At 44.8% G+C, this 21,131-nt stretch overlaps 1 protein-coding gene across 4 annotated transcripts in view; it reads left to right on the top strand.

Moving 5' to 3' along the window:
- Positions 1–793: 793 nt before the first annotated feature.
- The window catches only part of LOC132866460 (B-cell receptor CD22-like), a 33,485-nt gene continuing 13,147 nt past the window's right edge, over positions 794–21,131 (top strand). For 2 of the 4 annotated variants that reach the window (XM_060899243.1, XM_060899240.1), the window contains exons 1-3: positions 794–825; positions 17,143–17,215; positions 17,354–17,417. In XM_060899243.1, coding sequence (XP_060755226.1) covers positions 17,213–17,215; positions 17,354–17,417 — 67 coding nt within the window. In that variant the 5' untranslated portion in view covers positions 794–825; positions 17,143–17,212. Of the gene's footprint in view, positions 826–12,020; positions 12,109–13,129; positions 13,159–17,142; positions 17,216–17,353; positions 17,418–21,131 lie in introns of those variants that run through there. The other 2 variants (XM_060899242.1, XM_060899241.1) reach the window with 2 other exon arrangements.

The raw sequence follows: 21,131 nt of genomic DNA, 5'->3' as shown, positions 1-21,131 counted from the left end.
ATCTTGCCAGCAACGTCGAAGAGGGAGATACCATGGCTGTTGCCACACGTGGAGCGGTCTCCCTTCTTTTTGTAGATGGTCATGATTGTGGAGCGCTTCCACGTATCTGGGATCTTGCCCTGATGCCAGCAATTGGAGAAAAAGTCGGTGAGTTTGACAGCACAGAAGTTCTCATAGGAAGATAAAATAGACCACACAATCCGACAAACACCCATAAGACCTATAAATTACTTATTTTAAAGTTAGACCCAGTTTTAAACAGTGTGTATTGTGTGTTTGGTGATTTGGGGGGGGGGGGAATTTCACTTCCTCAGTTGCAGGGCAACTGGTTCATTTGTTCACACATTGGACTGAGGTATTAAAATGTTCTGTACACAATACATACGATGCAGTTTTTACTCTGGTGCAGACACAATCTTGCAGATGCATGAGCACATGTTTGAAAATCGCAGGAAAGTTTTTGTGTCTTAATTCAATTTAAAAAATCTGGTGTAAGTAATTTGCTTTTGCATCAAATGCCTATCACAGTTGAGGTGAAAACTCTCTGCTTCAGCGCTAGTCTCATCAGGTTTATATTTATATATCGTGACTATATATTAAGCGAACATCAAGAGTATTTTCTTTTAGATTCATTCAAAGATGTGTATCTTTTATCTTTTCTGTGTAATTTTTTCTGTTCAGAAGAAGGGACTAATGCAGCAAAAAGAGGAAACCAAGTGGTGTGTTAATGCAAACATCTGCAACACGTCTTAACCACACCCTCATTTCCTCACACATTTCTTTATTCCTCGTTTGTTTGCTGGACATGAGGGTCGAGAACGCACAGTAAGAACACATTTATGTTTAATATGTTTTAATTGCTAAATGTCCTCATTATATGTACATTTCCTGAACATAGAGAGGCTCAGTGTTGATTATTTTAATGCAGTTGTAGTTTGTGGTGTTAAATTTGGAACTACGTGACTTTTGGTAACTTTTGCTGATGACGTATCTGTGCTGGGAATGATGGATATTCAGCATAATACTGATTTCTGAGAGATTATGCTTGAGATAATTGTGGATTTTTATGGATTTTTATAACAATTTCAATCTGTGAATGTTAAAATATTTTTATTGAATGTTTAAAATGGTAAAATGTTGCATTTCCCCCATATTTTTTCATGGTTCCTTATTTTCCTTGATGAATAATGATGTTTATAGTTAATGAAACAATATGCCATGAGCTAGAATGCTGTTATAGTGAATATCGGTGTGGCTGTGACCCAGCCGTAGGGACGAAGCGGCAGAGAAACAGGAAATAAAAAATATAACAGATAGAAAGGATTGCAAGTGTGACGGATCTGTTACTAAGAAATTAATATCAAGTAACTAACATGTCAGACACAATCTGGCCAAATACTTTGGTTATTTTTGCTCCATCAATGGAAATAGTTACCAAAGAAGCCACAGTAGCATGTTGCCATGGTGATGCACAGACCAACTGACAGGCCACAGCAACTGTTGTAACTGTTGCTTTTGTTTTTCCCCTGACAGTTTCTTCATAAGTCTTTAGTGATGTATTCTGTGAACCTGACAATGTCTGCAAGTCTGGTCTGTAGTTTGATTTGGTCTTGTGGCCCTTTATTACCTGTTGCCATGCACAGGTAATAAAGCTGCAAGTGGGGAGGGGGTTTGAAGGGTATGAGAAGGGTGCAACTGATGTCTGTGATAAACTGGGGGAGGGGGGGAGGTGTGCCAGTGGGGGAGTGATGGGGGCACTGGTTGGTCTGGGCTCTGGTGGGTGGGGGAGGGAGTGGATGCAGAACCCACCTGTTGAAAAACAAGTTCATTTCATTTGCTCATTTCAGGACTCCAAATTCAGGGCCCCTCCCACTGTCTTTACTGTGGCCAGAGATGATTTTCAGGCCCCTCCCCACCTCTCATGTGCTATTCTGTTGCCGGTGCTCCTCTAGATTCCTCCTATAGCACTCCTTGCTCTTTCTTATCTCCCTTTTGAGATAAGAGCCAAGAACAGCAAAGAACAGCACGACTCGGCTTTGCAAAGAGCAAAGAACAGCATGACTCGGCTCGCTTCAGCCCTGCTTAGCCCCTAAAACTCGCACCGTTTTGGAGTGGGGCTGAAGCGAGCCAAAGCGAGCCGAGTGAGGCTGGGGGCATGAGCAGACACTCCCCTGTGCATTGATTGGTGAGGAGGAGTGTCCTCACATGCCCACACACGCCCCGCGAGCACGCTGGGATCTGTAAACACCGTAAACCCGGAAGAAGAAGAATTACGAATTACGAGAATTTCTGAAGCCTTATGCGCCTCGCCTCATCTATATGCTCTTGCCAGTATTTGTTGGCGTTGTCAGTGACAACAAGCCACAGCACCAAGACCAGCAACACTAACGACTCCATGTTTATTGTTTACTATTCGGGTCGTGAGACTACCGCTTAAAAGCTCACTGATGTCACTGTTTGCGCTGCTTAACGACATCACGTGACGTCCACCCACTTTCGCTAACTCCACCCAATGTGTCCACCCACTTCCAGCCAGCACGGTTCAGCGCGGTTGTAGTCGAAATGCAACTCCAACAGCCCCACTCAGCTCGACTCAGCACGGCACGGCTCAGCCCGACTCAGCCACGTTGGTAGTGGAAAAGCAGCATAAGTCCAATGTCTTATAGAGATTTGCACCATCATGTGACCCCATAGCAATGGTAACTTGGGCACCATGACTGGCGGCATGGTTAAAATGCTCCATTCAGCTGAATTAGTTGTTACTGATTGGTATGGGAAGGTTTTGCTGTGTTTTTGGATGTGCAAATTGTTTCAAACGAAACAAAGGCATCAGATTTCTTTTTATATTTACCAAAACTAATTCATCATCAGGAGAAAAAAATAGAAAAATTTCTCAACATAGAAGGGAAAAATGGGGGGAAAACATTCAGTGGGACTCGGTGTCAAACAGAGAAGTCAAAAACTCTATCGTACGCTCACTTCATTTCCACAAAGGTAAGAATAAGAAAAAAATAATATCACAACTACAGCAAGATGCTCATTCTTATCTATTGAACATGAGCAACAACACAGCAGCTCTGCAGAGTCACTTTCACCGAGGTGCATTTACATTTGGGATCCTGTGGAGCATGTTGTGTGCTTGAGACCCAGTCATTATGGGAAACACCTGATGCTGATTTGAGTGCAATCAATGAAGTGAGCAAACCATCAGGTTTTTGACCTCTCCATTCCACACCCAGTCCTGATGAATGTTTTTTTTCCCTTCTACATTTAGAAATCTTTCAAGGTTTTCCCTGAATTACGTTTGGTAAATTAAAAAAAATCTGATGTCTTTATTTCATTCAAAATGATTTGCATGTCCAAAAACTCAGCAAAACCTTCCCAGACTGATCAATAGCAACTAACTCAGCTGAATGAACACTATAAGTGTGCCCCCTGTCATGGCACCCTAGTTACCATTGTTATGGGGTCATGTGATGGTGCAAAGCCTCTATTGTCCCTGGTATAGCAGTCAACATACTGAGTGAAAGTGTGGAGAGTGGAGGAGAGGGTAGCATGATTAAAGCCCCCTGAGATTATGAGGAAAGTTTGTGGGCGTGATGTTTGCAGCTGTGATACAACAGTGCGTAAAAGCTCACAGGCTGCTGCAGCATCAGCTACCAGTGGGATGTACACCGTTATTGCAATAATATGTTTGAACTCCCTCAGCAGGTTAGCCGAATGCTAACAGCTAGCAGCTCAATGTCCCATGTGCAGTCTCATCTCATCTCATTATCTCTAGCCGCTTTATCCTTCTACAGGGTCGCAGGCAAGCTGGAGCCTATCCCAGCTGACTACGGGCGAAAGGCGGGGTACACCCTGGACAAGTCGCCAGGTCATCACAGGGCTGACACATAGACACAGACAACCATTCACACTCACATTCACACCTACGCTCAATTTAGAGTCACCAGTTAACCTAACCTGCATGTCTTTGGACTGTGGGGGAAACCGGAGCACCCGGAGGAAACCCACGCGGACACGGGGAGAACATGCAAACTCCACACAGAAAGGCCCTCACTGGCCCTGGGGCTCGAACCCAGGACCTTCTTGCTGTGAGGCGACAGCGCTAACCACTACACCACCGTACCGCCCCCCATGTGCAGTCCTGCTCTTTAACACTAATATGCCCGGAGTTACACCATCTCTCGTTCACAAACATCGTGACCCCCCCACCCTTCCGCTTACCAGTCTCATTCGCTCTCCTGTCCGCGAGTTGAAAACCATCCAGAGTGATAAGTGAAATCAGAGTGAGTTCATTCAGCCAGATCTCTGTGAGGTACATGATGCTGCTCTCCCGATCCTCCCTCTGCAGCCTGGTCAGCACTGTGAGCTCTTCCATCTTATTAAGGAGGGATCTTACATTCCCCATAATAACAGACTGTATGGGTGGTTTATACTGTCTTTTCCTCTTGTGGCGCTTAACTCCAGCTCTGCATCCCCTTGTCCTCCTCCTTATTTCCATGGGGATCTTGTGTCTCTCCTCGGGGAGTATCCTCATGCTGCGCAATGCCATCAGCTGATTGTGGGTGTAAACAATCGAGCTGTGACTGAGTGGTTATCTTAATATAGTGATAAAAAGTCCCAAAACAAGTAAAAATCATAAGAGTAGGCTCACCTAAAGTACATCCATAGTTGCATGTGAATGAGTAAGATAAAATATTTAGAAAGGTAGAACTAAAGATGATAAAAAGATCCACAACAACAACAACAATCCTCCACATCGAAAGGAGTTAGTTGAGGTGGCTCGGACACCTTGTTAGGATGCCCCCTGGACACCTCCCAGCAGAGGGTCTCTGGGCATGCCCCACCAGCAGGAGACCCCGGGGCAGACCCAGGACACGCTCGAGAGATTACATCTCTCGGCTGGCCTAGGAATGCCTCAGTAATCTCTCGGAAGAGCTGGTGGAGGCGGCTGGGGAGAGGGAAGTCTGGGCAGCTCTGCTTAGGCTGTGTAATGGAAACTTCTAATAAACACTTCAGAATGCTTAGCAGTTGTCTTTTCAGTTATTTATTATAATAGATCATATAAAACAGATATATAAAATGGGGCCCTGTGATGACCTGGCGACTTGTCCAGGGTGTACTCCGCCTTTCACCCGTAGTCAGCTGGGATAGGCTCCAGCTTGCCTGCGACCCTGTAGAAGGATAAAGCGGCTAGAGATAATGAGATGAGATGAGATATAAAATGGGAAAGGAAAGAGGAAGAAGAGAGAAGAAGAAGACACCACTTCAATGATGCTGAGAGTATGCGCACGCTGAGTTGTGTTTTAGTCGCTGTTATCTACCGTATTATACTCTAAAGGCATTCGCTTACTGCTTGCATCTTCACGTGATTGGCTCAAGATTTTCTATGAAGCTTTGTTAAAGCGTGCACCTGGAATGCTCTGATATGTGCAGGCAGATGCATACTTAGGGAGAACTCAGGCACCCTGCTTATCACCACCAAGGCCACAGAAAGGCGATTACAACATGGGAAAAACAACTTTCTCAGTACACTAGGCCACTTGAGCTCAACACACAGAAACACAGAGAATAGGAAAGTTCAACCACTCAACTTCCCTCACATTTCCCCCCTTTTTATCCTACAGGATAATAATTGCTAAAGAAAGAAATGTACACAATTTCAGTGGTAAGAGTTCCCAGAGAAATTCGACTTAACACGTCATTGAGTGTACAGGGATAAGGCTGTTTTGTAAGACATAGATGTCTTAAGTTAATGCTAGCAAGCTATATACATAGATCAGGAAACAATAGAACAGAAAAACAACCACAAATGAGAGTGTTTTAAGCTGGGGCTAATTTCATATTAGCTGTGCTGATGTTGTCAAACGGTGGGTTGTAGTCTTCGTGTGGGTTTGGAGGCCAGTCAGGTAAGTCATCTGGGTCTATTTTCACCATCTGGTAACCAATATTTGTCAGCTGCCTCTGAAACACAGACATACAACATTGACAGAAAACAGGGAGCAAACATAGCATCACAATCACTAAACCTAGGACCGGTATGGTGGATAGAATCAGAGTCTTCCATCCACTAAACCAACTGTCTTTGACTCTGTGTCAGCCTGGGTTCCCTGTATCGACCACCACACGAATCCTCCCGTGAGCCCCAGCAGGATCAGGATGCTCAGGCCCACGACTGGACCTAGCTTATAATGATTTACCCCCTTCATTTTATGTTAACTATGTCTCCAAGTTAACCCTTGCCCTTCTTGAAGTGTATTGGTGCTCAGAGGGCGGGCACGCCCTATCAGCCCTTGTCCCACCTCACTGGGACTTGGAGGAAACTCGAAACCCTAAGACTTATCTATTGGCTAGACACTGAAATACTCTTTCCTATTGAGGGTGCATGTGTGATTGATGTGATACTCGCACTGTTCCATGTAGTGATGCCTTTCTTCCTCACGCACTTTACCAGCATTCGGGTCACTTAGGCCTTCCTCTCCCTCCTGCTCAGCTGGTTCAGGAACCCTTCTGCAGTGGCTAGCGTGGATCCACATCACTCTGCCTGTGACCTTCATTGCCACTAGGGTTGTGAGCAGGACCTGGAATGGGCCATTCCACCGTGGCTTGTTCCACTTGGTTCGTCGGAAGTCCTTCACCACGATCCAATCCCCTGGTTGTAGATCGTGCAGAGGTCCCTCAGAGGGCTTGGGAAGTGCTTCTTTTACCTGTTTGTGGATAGACTTCAAAGCAGAGGACAACATTGCACAGTAATTCAACATTGCATCATCACACAGTCTGATGTCCGGCAGTGTTCCTTGGGCTGGCCCTATCCCCGTGTTGGGTACTTGCCCAAACAGAATTTCAAATGGGCTTAATCCATGTTTAGGCCTAGTTTGCATCCTCATTTGTGTGAGTACTACAGGGAGGACCTTTGTCCATCCTAGCCCTGTTTCTGCACAAGCTTTGCTTAATTTATTTTTAAGGGACTCATTTTCCCTCTCTACTGCTCCCGCACTGGCAGGATGGTAGGCACAATGTTGTTTCAGGTCTATCCCTAGGAATGCTCGTATTTTCTTTAGGGCTGCATTAACAAAGGGTGTTCCATTGTCACTTGAGATTTTGCTAGGTATACCCCACCTAGGAATTATATCTCTCAGGAGTGCTTTGATTACCGCCTCTGAGTCTTGTTTAGCTGTGGGGAATACTTCAACCCATTTTGAAAACATGCCAACTATTACCAGGCAATAGCTTTTCCCTTCACTAGGTGTCAGTTCAATGAAGTCCATTTGGAAATGATCAAATGGTTTGTCTGGTATTGGCTGTGCTGTTTGAGTTAGTTTGATACCTTGACCTGCATTATTTTGTGTGCGTATCAAGCATTGCTTGCAAAATTTTGCAGCATAATTTGAAAACCCCTTTGTGAACCATCTCTTTGTTACTTCTGCTACCATCCCCCCTTTTGACACATGGGTGAGCCCATGTGGCAAATTTTGCATAGAAAGGGAACATGCGTTTGGTAGACAGGGATGGCTCGAGGGACAAACCTAGACCAAGTTTGCAAAGATACAGCCTGTCTGTTTCCAGACTTGTCTCTCATCCTGAGTGTCAGTGCTCTGAAGGTCCGCTAGCTGTAAAAAGGAGGTAGAAACCTGAGGAAAAGCAAGGTTAGAGGGTGAACTGGAAGCTGAGGCTGTACACTTAGCTGCCGCGTCCACCCTGGCATTCCCTTGAGACACAAGATCAGTATTGTTAGTATGCACAGCACACTTGCACACAGCAATGGCTCTAGGGAGTAGAATAGCATCCAACAACTCGGAGACCAGTTTATGATGTTCAGTGGGAGATCCTGTGCTAGTGAGAAAATTTCTGTTTCCAAATGGTGCCAAAATCATGCACAACGCCAAATGCGTACCTACTGTCCGTAAAAATATTGACAGATTGCCCTGCCGCCAATTTGCATGCCTCAATGAGGGCACAGAGCTCTGCAGCCTGCGCCAACAGGTTCGAGGGCAGACGTGACACCTTGAGGACCTCGTGATCTGAGACTACGGCAAAACCTACTTTGTTCTTTCCCGTCTCTGGGTCTCTGGAGGCTGAACCATCCACATAGAGGATCATGTCTGGATTTTCCAAAGGGTCACTCTTTAAGTCTGCCCTGGGGGAACAAAAATCATTAGTGAGAGCAACACAGTCATGTGGTTCTCCATCGTCCTCTGTAGGGAGAAGAGACGCAGAATTCAGAACAGAACAATGTTTCACAATAATGTTAGGCATATCAAGTATGACAGTGTTATACTTCAACCATCTCTGTGCTGACAAATGTGATGTCTTTTTCTCCAACAGAAGCAGGGAGACAGCATGTGGGACCAAAAGGGTGAGGTTAGAATACCCCACAATATTTCTGGAGGCAGTTACCGCCTTTTCAGCTGCAGCAACTGCACACAGGCAAACAGGAAGTCCAGCTGCCACTGGATCCAGCCTGCTGGAGAAGTAGGCTACAGGTCTCAATCTATCCCCATGTTTCTGCAAAAGAACAGAGGTCACAAACCCTTTTTTTCATCTACAGTTTGAACAAATGGTTTATTGGGGTCACGCAATCCCCGAGTGGGTGTGGTCTGCAGAGCGCTCTTTAGGGATGTCAGGCGCACGCGGAACAACCGCAGCATTGACTGCTTGCAGATCTTGGACAAACCTCCACTCATCGGGCTGGGATGGTTTTCTTGCCTTCTTAACTGGAAAAAAATAGGGGTGCGCACTGGAGAGTCCTGGCAAGGGACAATTACATCTGCCTTCAGCAACGAATCAAAGACCGGTCTTATACCTGCGATTGCTTCTGGTTTGAGTGGGTACTGGGTCTGTCTAGGCCTGAAATCTGATTTTGGGGTGATCACCACTGGTTCAGCATTCTTTACTAGGCCCACATCATGTTTACCCTTCGCCCAAACGGAATTTGGAACTTCCACCAATTTGGGATGCACCTCTGCTGGAGTTATGCCTGTGGAAACAGAGACAAACAGGCCACTATGGCTGGGGTCCCCAGGATCCCGGTCATCAGTGGCTAATATTACGCTGCGCTTAACATACACACACATAGCATGACTTTGTTTGTAGACCCCATGCTTTTGGCAAAACAACACACTAGGGTCCTCTGTTTGGGACCAATCATTGCCATTGGCTGCGCTCTTCTTGACCCACTCCCCCACGTCTTTCCAATGGGCGGCTCATGGCTTTGCTAATGAGACATGGGGTATAGAATTAACGATGTCAAAGAAATCATACTGGCAGCAGTCGACCTCAGAGTCCTCTGACACGAGGCCGCGTATAACATGTTTGAGAACACTGCGATGAACATTGATGCAGCTGTTCGGACAACGAGTAAAATGGACCTGCACAGCACAATAATGTTTAGACCAATATGTAGTTTTGAGGGTCAGTCTTTCACGTGCGTGGGGGTCTGCAAACCAAGTCTTTTCAAACTCTACATCTTGACCTTGGTGAACATGTGCTGTGCAATGTAAATCTTCCTCTTTCATATAATCTGTGTCAACTGATGAGGTGTTCAAGTGTGCGAGCTGTACAAGGTGTTTTGGAGTTTGTGTGAGTTGATCTGAGCAGAGCCGCCAGACATACACATACAGGGGGCTTCCAAACCCATACTGCACACTGCACATTTCACTTACTTCAATAGTTAGTCCATCTGGAGTGGACGTGAGATTTACTCCTAATTTGCACATTAAATCGTGCGCTAACAAATTTACTGGACATGTATGTGAGATGAGGAATGAGTGGGACATAACTATTCCTCCCTCGCTTTCACACGGGAGGTTGACTGAGAAAGTTTCGGTTACAGGTCGTCCTGAGATGCCCATTGTCTGAATAGAATTTGAGCTGAGCGGTGGGTCTACTGGAAATACCCCATGTTGTATCACTGAATGTCCTGCTCCAGAATCTACTAAAAAGGTTAACACATGCCCACACACAGTGAGGGGCATACAAGGGAGTTTAGAGAAGGGAGTAGTTGTGTCTTTTAACAAACTTAATGCAACTTCAGGTGTATCTATCTGGACTGGTGTATCGGGCGTTTCTGTGTAGTCTTGCTGTTGCATGCAGGTGCTGCTACTAATGTGTTTAACGTTATGTGAATGCTCCTGTCTATGTGTATGTGTATCATCAGGTGTGTGTGTGTGTGTTACCTCCCCTGTTCTCTGTGTGGGGCCAATTCCCGGAGTCCGCCCGTCAGTCTGCTTTGCTGTACTCCTCACAGGGCCTCTGGCTGCTACTGTGGAGACAATCTCGAGCAATGTGTCCCTTCTGATTGCAGTTGTAGCAGGTTGCACTTTTTATCCAGGACAAGTCACTCCAGGTTGTCCTGTCTCGGCCCCTACCTCGACCTTTTCCTCTAGGTCCAGGCTGAGCAGTCTGGGGAAGAGTGAGAGTGGCGGCGTGTAGGTCTTGGTCTCTTTGTGTTGACTTTGTCTTCTCCTTCTCTTTCAGCAGCTTTTCTGCATGCACAGCATACTGCTCAATCTTGGTGAGGCTCAGGAGTGCCCTCCACTGCAGCCAGGGTCATGGGCCTGGTCAGGCCACTGTGTTTTTTTTTTCTCATGCACGGCGGTGAGATGGGCAAGAAACGCTGACACCACTTCACCATCTTCTTGCTTACACATACTGATCTTAGTAATGTCTATGTTCAAGGGAAAGCACTGTCCAGACAAGCACAGAGAGCAGTGACGGTATCTCTGTACTCACCATTGCCAGCCACACTCCAGTTTGGTGTAGTTGCTCACTGGTCAGCTTCTGGCCACTCTTTGGAAACTTTGTTCCAATCTATACCCATCTTGATCATGAGTAGGCAGCGAAGTTCATGGGTGGTTGGTTGGAATTCTCTGCAAAATATCAACAGCTCATTACTAAATCTCTTTCCTCCTATCTCTCTCATGTTGGGAAGAGAAGCCATGCTTTCCTTCATGTCAGCTGTCATCCAGGGTCTGTGGACTAGAAGCACGCCGTCAGCTCCAGCCACTTCCATCATTGGAAGATGAAGGACTTCAGACTTTAGGTTACGGCCTTGTGGACCCACTGGTGAGCATGTGGTCAGGTCCATGATGGTGTCTTTTCCATCGCCGTATGCAAGACCGGATCTCATGTGTGATGGAGAAGCAAGGGGAGGCGCTGATGCTGGAGGCGGCTGGTAGGCTGGGAGAGATTCCAGAGGCTCAGTTTTTTTTTTTGTCTCGACTTCTCCCCCTTTCTGTAGGTGAAGCACTTGTGGGAGTGATGCTCCGCCTTGCTGAGGAGGCAGTGTGCGTCAGGGTGGTGGGGCAGACTCCAGGTCAGGGTCCATCTGAAATTTCAAACACTGAGAAGAGGGTGAGAGCCCTGCCTGTTGTTTCTCTCTTTTGTACTCTCTCTTAAGTGTTTCTTCTTTCCATGCAGAAAACGCCCTCCAGTCCCCTAAGAACTTAACATTATCTGCAGACTTCTTTTTCCTTCCGTTTCAATTTTTCTTCTAACCGTTCTATCTGCCTGGGACTAAAACTGTCCTTTTCAGGGAATTCTAAGTCCTTTATCCATATATCAAACTGTGCTAAGCAATCCTCACCATATGAGGTTTTCATAAACTGGATGTTTGGGCTGTCATAGGAACACCCACTTCTTATTATAGCACATGTAGCTTCAGGCTTACTTGCTTTTTATTTTCTTTCCCTAACTTACCGTTTCTGTTCCTCATTGTACACTGTTACATCAGTAGGTTATGACAACAATGGCTGAGTTTTTATTAGGATCACAAGAAGAGCAAGTTGGACTATGTCCAAAAATGTGACACAATAATCCTTTCGGTGTGTTCTTATTAATAAAAAATTATCTGACATTTGCCTTAAACTAAAGTCGGTATCATTTAGCACAACAACCTCAAAGACAACTCATGCACGTGTACAAAATCTGTTTCTCTGTTTCAGAATTTGGAGGAGGACAGTACTCTGTTAATTCATCAATATTTCGCGTGCACACCGGTGTGTCTTTGCGACTTTGTGATCGAAGCTCTCTATCCCGTTCCCCCAATGGGCCAGTTGTTCACACAGAACAAAGGGAGCAAGATTCAATTCCTACGAATCGCTGAATGTGAGTCTGTCGAGACACGCACCCGTACTTCCCCTCCTCAAGTAGGCGAGCGATTACCCAGTCGTCACTTAGGCGGATAATTCTCTTACACAACCCAATAAACTACTCGCAGTTTATTGTCTCAAAATTGTGTTTTATCTGTTTCAGCAAACATATTGATGGTACCACAGCTTAGCAGTCCTTCTGGGCTCGGACAAACTTCTGTCCGTCTCTTATATCAGTCTTCCTTGACTAGGACAATCTCTGTCCATCTCTTATATCAGTCTTCATTGACTAGGACAATCTCTGTCCATCTCTTATCATTCTTTAAATACTAGGACAAATCTCTGTCCATTTCTTGTACGGTATCATTCTTTAAATACTGTTTCCACTAATTTCTTTACACAAGAATGCAAAGTTATCACTTACTGGTTCGGTGAGCCCTGATGGTCTGGTCTCTCGTCCGAGTTCTCAGCTCCGCACTGTAACCTTGGGAATGGTCCGTCGTCCGAGGATCAGACGCGTAGGGCCCACCCAGGGGACGCTAAATTGTAATGGAAATTTCTAATAAACACTTCAGAACGCTTAGCAGTCGTCTTTTCAGTTATTTATTATAATAGATCATATAAAACAGATATATAAAATAGGAAAGGAAAGAGAATAGAAGAAGACACCACTTCTGATGATGCCGAGAGTATGCGCACTCTGAGTTGTGTTTTAGTGGCTGTTATCTACCGTATTATACTCTAAAGGCATTCGCTTACTGCTTGTATCTTCATGTGATTGGCTCAAGATTTTCTATGAAGCTTTGTTAAAGCGTGCACCTGGCGTGCTCTTGTATGTGCAGGCGGACGCGTAGTTATGGAGAACTCAGGCACCCTGCTTATCATCAGGAAGACCACAGAAAGGCGATTACAGCATTGGAAAAACAACTTTCTCAGTACACTAGGCCACTTGAGCTCAACACACAGAAACACAGAGAATAGGAATGTTCATCCACTAAATTTCCCTCACAGCTGCTACCCCATGACCTGGAGCTGGATAAGCGCCAGAAGATGGATGGATGGAATTGTGTGTTGAAATTTAAATTTAAATTGACACACTGATTTGTAAATGATCTCTGACCTGTACTGCACTCAATACAATACAACAGAACATTATTTGATGTTTTACCTCAATATTTTTCTAAAATAAACACTATATACACAATATACATACAAAATAAACATCTCAATTTTGATTCTTGTAATACATTTCAAAAAAAGTTGTTACAGTAAAGCGTTTCCCACTTTATAATGTTCCCGTTCCTTCTCCCAACACTTCAGAGATGTTTATGGACTGAAGACTCCAAGTGATGAAGTGTTTCAGGTGTTATTTTTGTCCTGTTCTTCCTGTAAACAGGTCTTAAGGTGTGTAACAGTACGGGGTCGTCACTGTCATATTTTTCATTTCTAAATTCTCCACACATTCTCTATTGGGGACAGAGGGGACACGCCCTCTTCTTCCACAGCTTTTGTAATGTAATGTGTGCAGAATGTGGTTTTGCATCTGTAACGGTTCAGTACTGGTGGGTGGAGCACAGAGGACGGCAGGACAGAGATCAGGTTCAAATGAGCATTTATTGGTTCACTTTTCAGTCTAACCATAACTCAAACAGACACGCACATGACGGGTGTCTCATTCAGGGATCTCCTCTGCTCTCTGCTCTCACTCCTTATATAGGGCGTGGTCACTGGGAAGACACAAACACAGGTTAATTGCTCTCAGGTGTAGTGATTCTGCCACTTACCTTCCCTGACTCCGCCCCCGCTGCCACAGCATCGTCTTGTTGAAATCTCCCTGGAAAAGACGTCGTCTTGAAGGCAGCAGATGTTGCTCCAAAATCTCAGTGTACTTTTCTGCATTAATGCTCCATCACAGAAGTGTAAGGTGCCTTTACCAAGGGCACTGACCCAACCCCATACCATGACACACCCTGGCTTTTGGACTTGTTCCTGGTAACAGTCTGGATGGTGACAGTCTTTTTGTCTTCGGTCCAGAGCACATGGTGTCCATTTCTTACTAAAAGGACCTGGAATACTGATTCATCTGTCCACAATACCCATTCGCACTGTGTGATGGTCCATCCCAGACGCCTCCGAGCCCAGAGAAGTCGACGGCGCTTCTGGACACAGTTAACATAAGGCTTCCTTTTTACACAGTAAAGCTTTAACTGCCGTTTGTGGATGTAACTCTGTATTGTAACTTGACAAATGTTTTCCAGAGTAATCCCGAGCCCATGTGGTTCCATCAGCTGTAGATGAACGACGGTTCTTGATGCAGTGAGGGATCGGAGCTCACGGGGGTTCAGATTAGGTTTCAGCCCTTTGGACAGTGAAATTTCTTCAGATTCCTTGACTCATTTAATGATATTATGCACCGTAGAGGGTTAAATATCCAAATCCCTTCCTATCTTTCTTTGAGGAACATTGTTTTTAAACATTTCAAAATTTTTCTCATGAATTTATTGACAAACTGGAGATCTTCAGCCCATCTTTACTCCTCAAAGATGGGTGTCTTTGAAAATTAGAATACTGATTTTGCCCCAAATCATGATTACAGTCCCCTGTTTCAAATCACATCATTATTTAATTGTTGTACCTCATTACTTGCCCCAAACTGCCCCTGTAACAATTTTTTTTTTTTTGGAATGTGTTTCAGGTCTGAAACGCAGGAAGGGATGTACATTTGTGGTCAGAAGTTTACATACAGTGACATGAATTTCATGGCAATATTTGGGCTTTCAGTAATTTGAACTGTTCTTTTTCTGTGGCAGAATGATTTTACAGCATACATCTTTAATAGAAAAAACAACAATAGAATTTTGTGCACAAGTTTTAATTTTCTTTGGGTTTTCTGAAATCAACACAGGGTCAACATTATACATGCAGGGTTAATAATTTACATACACTCAATGTTGTAGTTTTTCTAATGTTATTAAGCTTTTTATTTCTTTATTTAAGCTCACTCAAATAGAGCATGAGTTAGAACTTTGGCTCCTTTTCAGCGATTATGCAGATCACCATTAGAGGGCAGCAAAGTCAAAAGGAGCACTCATGACCAGCATAAGAAACAGGCAGAGAAACCTCTGCTTTCTTATCCATCCATCCATCCATCCATCCATCCATCCATCCATCCATCCATTATCTGTAACCACTTATCCTGTACAGGGTTGTGGGTGACCTGGAGCCTATCCCAGCTGACTATGGGTGAAAGGCGGGGTACACCCTGGACAAGTCGCCAGGTCTTCACAGGGCTGACACACAGAGACACAGACAACCATTCGCACTCACATTCACACCTACGGTCAATTTAGAGCCACCAATTATCCTAACCTGCATGTCTTTGGACTGTGGGAGAAACCGGAGCACCCGGAGGAAACCCACGCGGACACGGGGAGAACATGCAAACTCCGCACAGAAAGGCCCTCGCCGGCCACGGGGCTCGAACCCAGAACCTTCTTGCTGTGAGGCAACAGTGCTAACCACTACACCACCATGCCACCCTGCTTTATTATTATTATTATTATTATTATTATTATTATGGTATTATTATTATTATTATTATGTTTTCAGCTGACAGATTTATACTAGGGGTGGCATGGTGGTGCAGTGGTTAGCACTGTCGCCTCACAGCAAGAAAGTCCGGGTTCGAGCCCCGTGGCCGGCGAGGGCCTTTCTGTGCGGAGTTTGCATGTTCTCCCCGTGTCCGCGTGGGTTTCCTCCGGGTGCTCCGGTTTCCCCCACAGTCCAAAGACATGCAGGTTAGGTTAACTGGTGACTCTAAATTGAGCGTAGGTGTGAATGTGAGTGTGAATGGTTGTCTGTGTCTATGTGTCAGCCCTGTGATGACCTGGCGACTTGTCCAGGGTGTACCCCGCCTTTCTCCCGTAGTCAGCTGGGATAGGATCCGGCTTGCCTGCGACCCTGTAGAACAGGATAAAGCGGCTACAGATAATGAGATGAGATGAGATGAAATCCATCAAAAGAGGGTCAGGATGTAATTCCAATGGCAGACGATGAAAGATAACTTAATTTGTTTTGTTCACGATTTCATGACTGTTCATGATTGTTTGTTCTCATGATTTAGTGTCTTGCAGTAATTTCTTCAGTAAGTGTTTGATTTTACTTTTCTTTCATCATTCATTCACTAGTGAGAGCATTCTTTCCTCTCCTCCATTTTTTTCTTCTCTTGTTTGATTTGAAGTTAAAAGGAGGAATATAACTGTCACACTCTTGTCCAGGGTGAACCCCGCCTCTCGCCCATAGTCAGCTGGGATAGGTTCCAGCTTGCCTGCGGCCCTGTAGAACAGGATAAGTGGCTGCAGATAATGGATGGATGGATAACTGTCACACTAATTCAAAATAATTATTTTTAAAATAACTGACTTGCCCTTGTGTGCTTTATAAGCATATTGAGCTTCTTCTTCTTCCAGCTGCTCCTGTTAGGCGTCGTCACAGCAGATCATCCACTTCCATCCCATCCCTGTCCTGATTTGTGATCTGTATATTTATAATCGTACTGAGGAAATGTTTGCGAACGAGCACATGGCCTGGATGGGTGTGTAACACTGGACTTGGAAATGTTGTTAGAGACTCCATCTGTGTCACTACAAGGCTGCGGATAAAATCTGATTTGAAATTGATCATTTTGGTATTAGAGCTAAGGGTGGTGGTGGTGGTGGAGGAGTGGGTGTGGATGAGGAGCCCAATATTTTGTCCCTTTGTCCTTAATTCCTAACAGCTGGCTTGGGTCAGCCTGATGTAAGCTCCTCCACATTTCCCCACCACACCTTTTCACCTTTTCAGTTCCCCAACCCTTAACTAGGACACAATGGCACACATCCACTACTATTTCACCGTCTGCACAAATCCACACCAGACCAGGGTTTGTTCTGATTAAACAGCACAGAGCAGTTAAGCAGTTAAAGAGTTAATCACTGCCCTGATCCTAATCCCAAGGAGGAAGTTTATAGTTCAGTTTTGAGACACTCAGTGTTTTTTTTTTCTTTCTCAGACACTCAGCAGGTTTGAGAATTTGGTACAGACTTGGAGTTCTCCTCCTAAAGACATAGACACATTAACTCATGGTAAGACAAATATCTATTTCATTCCTTTACACTTCTATGAGTAATGCATTATGCTCGGACACTGATAACCTGATTACTGGCAAAATATTGTTAAAATAATATTGTAAAAACCATTTTCACCCTTTCTGACTCTTACAGGATGCCTCATCACTGTTGCTGCTGCTGCTAAAATTAACTGCGATCCTTTTCCAAGTGATACCAGGTATCCTTTTTTTTTGTAAACAATAGACACTTAAGGGGCGGCACGGTGGTGTAGTGGTTAGCGCTGTCGCCTCACAGCAAGAAGGTCCTGGGTTCGAGCCCCGTGGCCGGCGAGGGCCTTTCTGTGTGGAGTTTGCATGTTCTCCCCATGTCCGCGTGGGTTTCCTCCGGGTGCTCCGGTTTCCCCCACAGTCCAAAGACATGCAGGTTAGGTTAACTGGTGACTCTAAATTGAGCGTAGGTGTGAATGTGAGTGTGAATGGTTGTCTGTGTCTATATGTCAGCCCTGTGATGACCTGGCGACTTGTCCAGGGTGTACCCCGCCTTTTGCCCGTAGTCAGCTGGGATAGGCTCCAGCTTGCCTGCGACCCTGTAGAAGGATAAAGCGGCTAGAGATAATGAGATGAGATGAACAGACACTTAAAACAATGTTTCTTGTTGAAGTCTGGAGTGTAAAGTCATCACATTTAGCTCTTATGATGGAAGATCCCTTCTTCTGCATTTCTAGAGAAGTTTGTAGAAATATAGTCTGTAAATTAACTCAGTGTGAGCTGTAACATGGAGAAGAACTCCACATTCCTGAATATGACACTGCGTATTGCTGATCTGATAAATACACGATGACCTGCAGTGTTCTTGCACGTGCTCCTTATTATCCTGATTGATTTCACACCTGGGTAATATTTATTTCTTATCTGAGTTACAGCTGTAATATTACATGACTGGGAGAAAAAAGAAGTGAACATTATGAAACGCTGTGTTACTGTTCCAGTGAAACACTGAGTGACAGTGTGGAGTGATGAAGCTGAGTTACTGTTACAATTACAATTATTTATTTTTGAAAGAACTTAACGGCCTTTTTTTATCCACTTATACACTAAGTAACTTTAAAAACGCACATTGATAAAACTTGCTGAATTCGTGCTGAGTTTATCTCAAGAAGAAAAGAAATATATCACAATGGAAAAATAACTTCGTTCCGCCCGAATAAGTTCCAAATCTGTGCTCAAATCAGAATTTAAGGGAGTTGTACTCAATAACGTACAATATGACTCGGGTAGTCAATGCAGGCCCGGCGCCGTGGGGGGGCGAAAGGGGGCGTCGCCCCCTCGTGGCTACAGCCCCGCCCCCTCAACAGAGACTCAGATCACTTGTTTTCTTATGAAAATATAATGTATTATAGACGTATTAATAATTTGCATTTTCAAATACGAAATATTAAGTGGTTGCGCATTGCACAAAAATACATTTCACATAAATCACCTGTTTTAGACATAGATATGTAATGCTGACACAGCTGCGCACACACAGACCTGTGATAAGGACAAGGGGCGGGGTCGTGAGGGCGGGCGGGGGTTTTACATGTACACTTACAAGTGCACTGTCTCTGCAATATCCTGTAATATGCAGTCAGTTTACGGGAGTAGTCTTTCCCCCACCGAATTAAATGAATTCAATCACAATATTGTGAATCCATTTTCTTTCTTTGTAGGCTAAGTTTATCTCCGTTTATGTTGGTGTATGTGTTCATATATGGTCCGCTTTGTGCGCAAATAGCGTAAGAATATGTGTCGTTGACGTCACCCCCCATGCAGCAGGAGTGAAAATTCATCACTTCAGAGTGTTTAGTCCCCTACACGCCTAAACTGGGATCGCGGATTAAGTGGTTAGCGTTGACTCGGTGCGAGTCAGGAAGGCTATTACTGGTGCAGCCGCGGGGTCTGTTGATTTTTTTAAATTGTGATTTTGGCCGCCGAGCCAAGTACCTTAGACTTGCATTGACGTTTTGTTTTCATGCCGCGGAGCTATTTGTATGTATTTTAAATGTAAAGGACTTGCCTGTAGGTTTGTGTGTGTGGTTTTATGTTTGGCATCTTTCCGGTTGTAACGCGTATCTGTGAGAAAATTGGAGGGGAGGGTTAACAGGTGGGCACGGGGGTTGATAAAGCGTAAATGCCCTGGTAATATGCGCCACATGATTTTCCCAGACTAAAGCAACCTTCGGGGCCGTGGTGGTTTTGTGGTTGGCGCAGTTAATTGTTTGAAACACGTTGTCAGACCGCCATCACTACTACACACTATATGAAAAATATTTGCCCCCTTGCGATTTCTAATTGCCCCCTTAGTAAACTATTCTTGGCGCCGGGCCTGAGTCAATGACATGGACAGGCTTTAATTTTCAAACAAATTTTGCATACACTGTACACACACAATCTTGCCTATAAATACCCGGGGGAAATGATGGGAAAATTGTCATTATTGAAGATGCCACGCCTAAGCCAAAATCAACGTGAACAGGCCATCGGGATGTTGCGTGCCGGAAGTACACAGACAGAGGTCGCCCGGCACTTCGGTGTTCATCATTCGACCATTTCCCGTTTGAGTCAGTGTTACAGACAGACAGGGAGCACCAGGGATCGTCCACGCCCTGGTCAGCCTCGAGTCACGACGCCAGTTCAGGATCAGCACATCAGGCTAGCTCACCTCCGTGACAGATTCCTGACCCCCTCAGTCACTGCTGCTGAGACCCCTGGACGACACAGACCCAGAATCTCCAGCATGACGGTCCGAACATGGACCAACTGTCACTTTGAATTTTTTTATTGTGAATTAATTCTTGAGTTTGACAATAAATGTCCTTTATCGATGTTTCAAGATGTGTGTGCATTACATACAATATCATAAATTTCAAATATATGCATGGATCTAAAGTGATATCGTGTTGAATTCCATTGTGCGTTTTTAAAGTTACTTAGTATAGTTACATGCGATGATGTGTTACAGTGGCAAAACAAGTTAGTTCCTGTTCTCACTTATATTATAGCAGATAAAAAAAAAACACCTTGTTTTGTTTTTGTATGATGATTCTGTTGTAATGGACCAGAGGCAGCCATGAAAGGAAAGAAAATATCAGGCATATTGTGTTCAAAGCTTCCATGTCTTCTACAGATGACACATGGATGAAGAAATAGTTCAAGATGGAAACAGTGCAATTTGTGGAGGTTTTGCTGAACTGATGAACTGGATTCTGGGAAAGGGGAAATGGCCCCTCTAATAGAGCCTCTCTCTTTCAGCTGTTTGCCCAGTGTCATGGATGTTTTTGTCTCGTTTGTTTTCTCAGGACACCGACAAAAAAAAATAAAAAAAAAAAGGGTTACCTCAGCAATCTTTCTCCCCAGAGGGTTACTCCCCTTGCCTCAGCTCCCTGTGAGCATGGAGGAGGAGGCGGTGCACCCCCTGTGGGGCGCTACCCGTTAATGATCCTTCTGCAGGTTCATCTATGGAAACCTTGTTATGACTTTTACTTCCTCTAGATAGTCAAGTTTGATCAACTTCTTAGCACTCCACCAAGGCCCGTAAGGAGCCCCGGCAGGGCTGAGTCAAGGACTTCACTAAACCATCCGATTGTTAGTAGCGACAGGCAGTGTGTACAAAGTGCAGGGACTTAATCAATACAAGCTTATAACCTGCACTTACAGTACTGGAAATTCCTCGTTCATGGGGAATAATTGCAATCCCCAGTCCCAATCACGACTGGGGTTCAGTGGATTGCCCGCACCTCTCAGCCTAGGGTAGGCACATGCTAGTCTGGCCATTGTGGCGTGTGTGCAGCCCCAGATATCTACGGGCATCCCAGACCTGTTATTGCTCCATCTTGCATGGCTGAATGCCACTTGTCCCTCTAAGAAGTTTGGGACGCCCACCACGAGGGGCC

Source organism: Neoarius graeffei, chromosome 18 (genome assembly GCF_027579695.1).
Source record: "Neoarius graeffei isolate fNeoGra1 chromosome 18, fNeoGra1.pri, whole genome shotgun sequence".
NCBI lineage: Eukaryota > Metazoa > Chordata > Actinopteri > Siluriformes > Ariidae > Neoarius > Neoarius graeffei.
The sequence above is the reverse complement of the archived record's forward strand: the minus strand, read 5'-3'. Positions and strand labels throughout refer to the sequence as shown.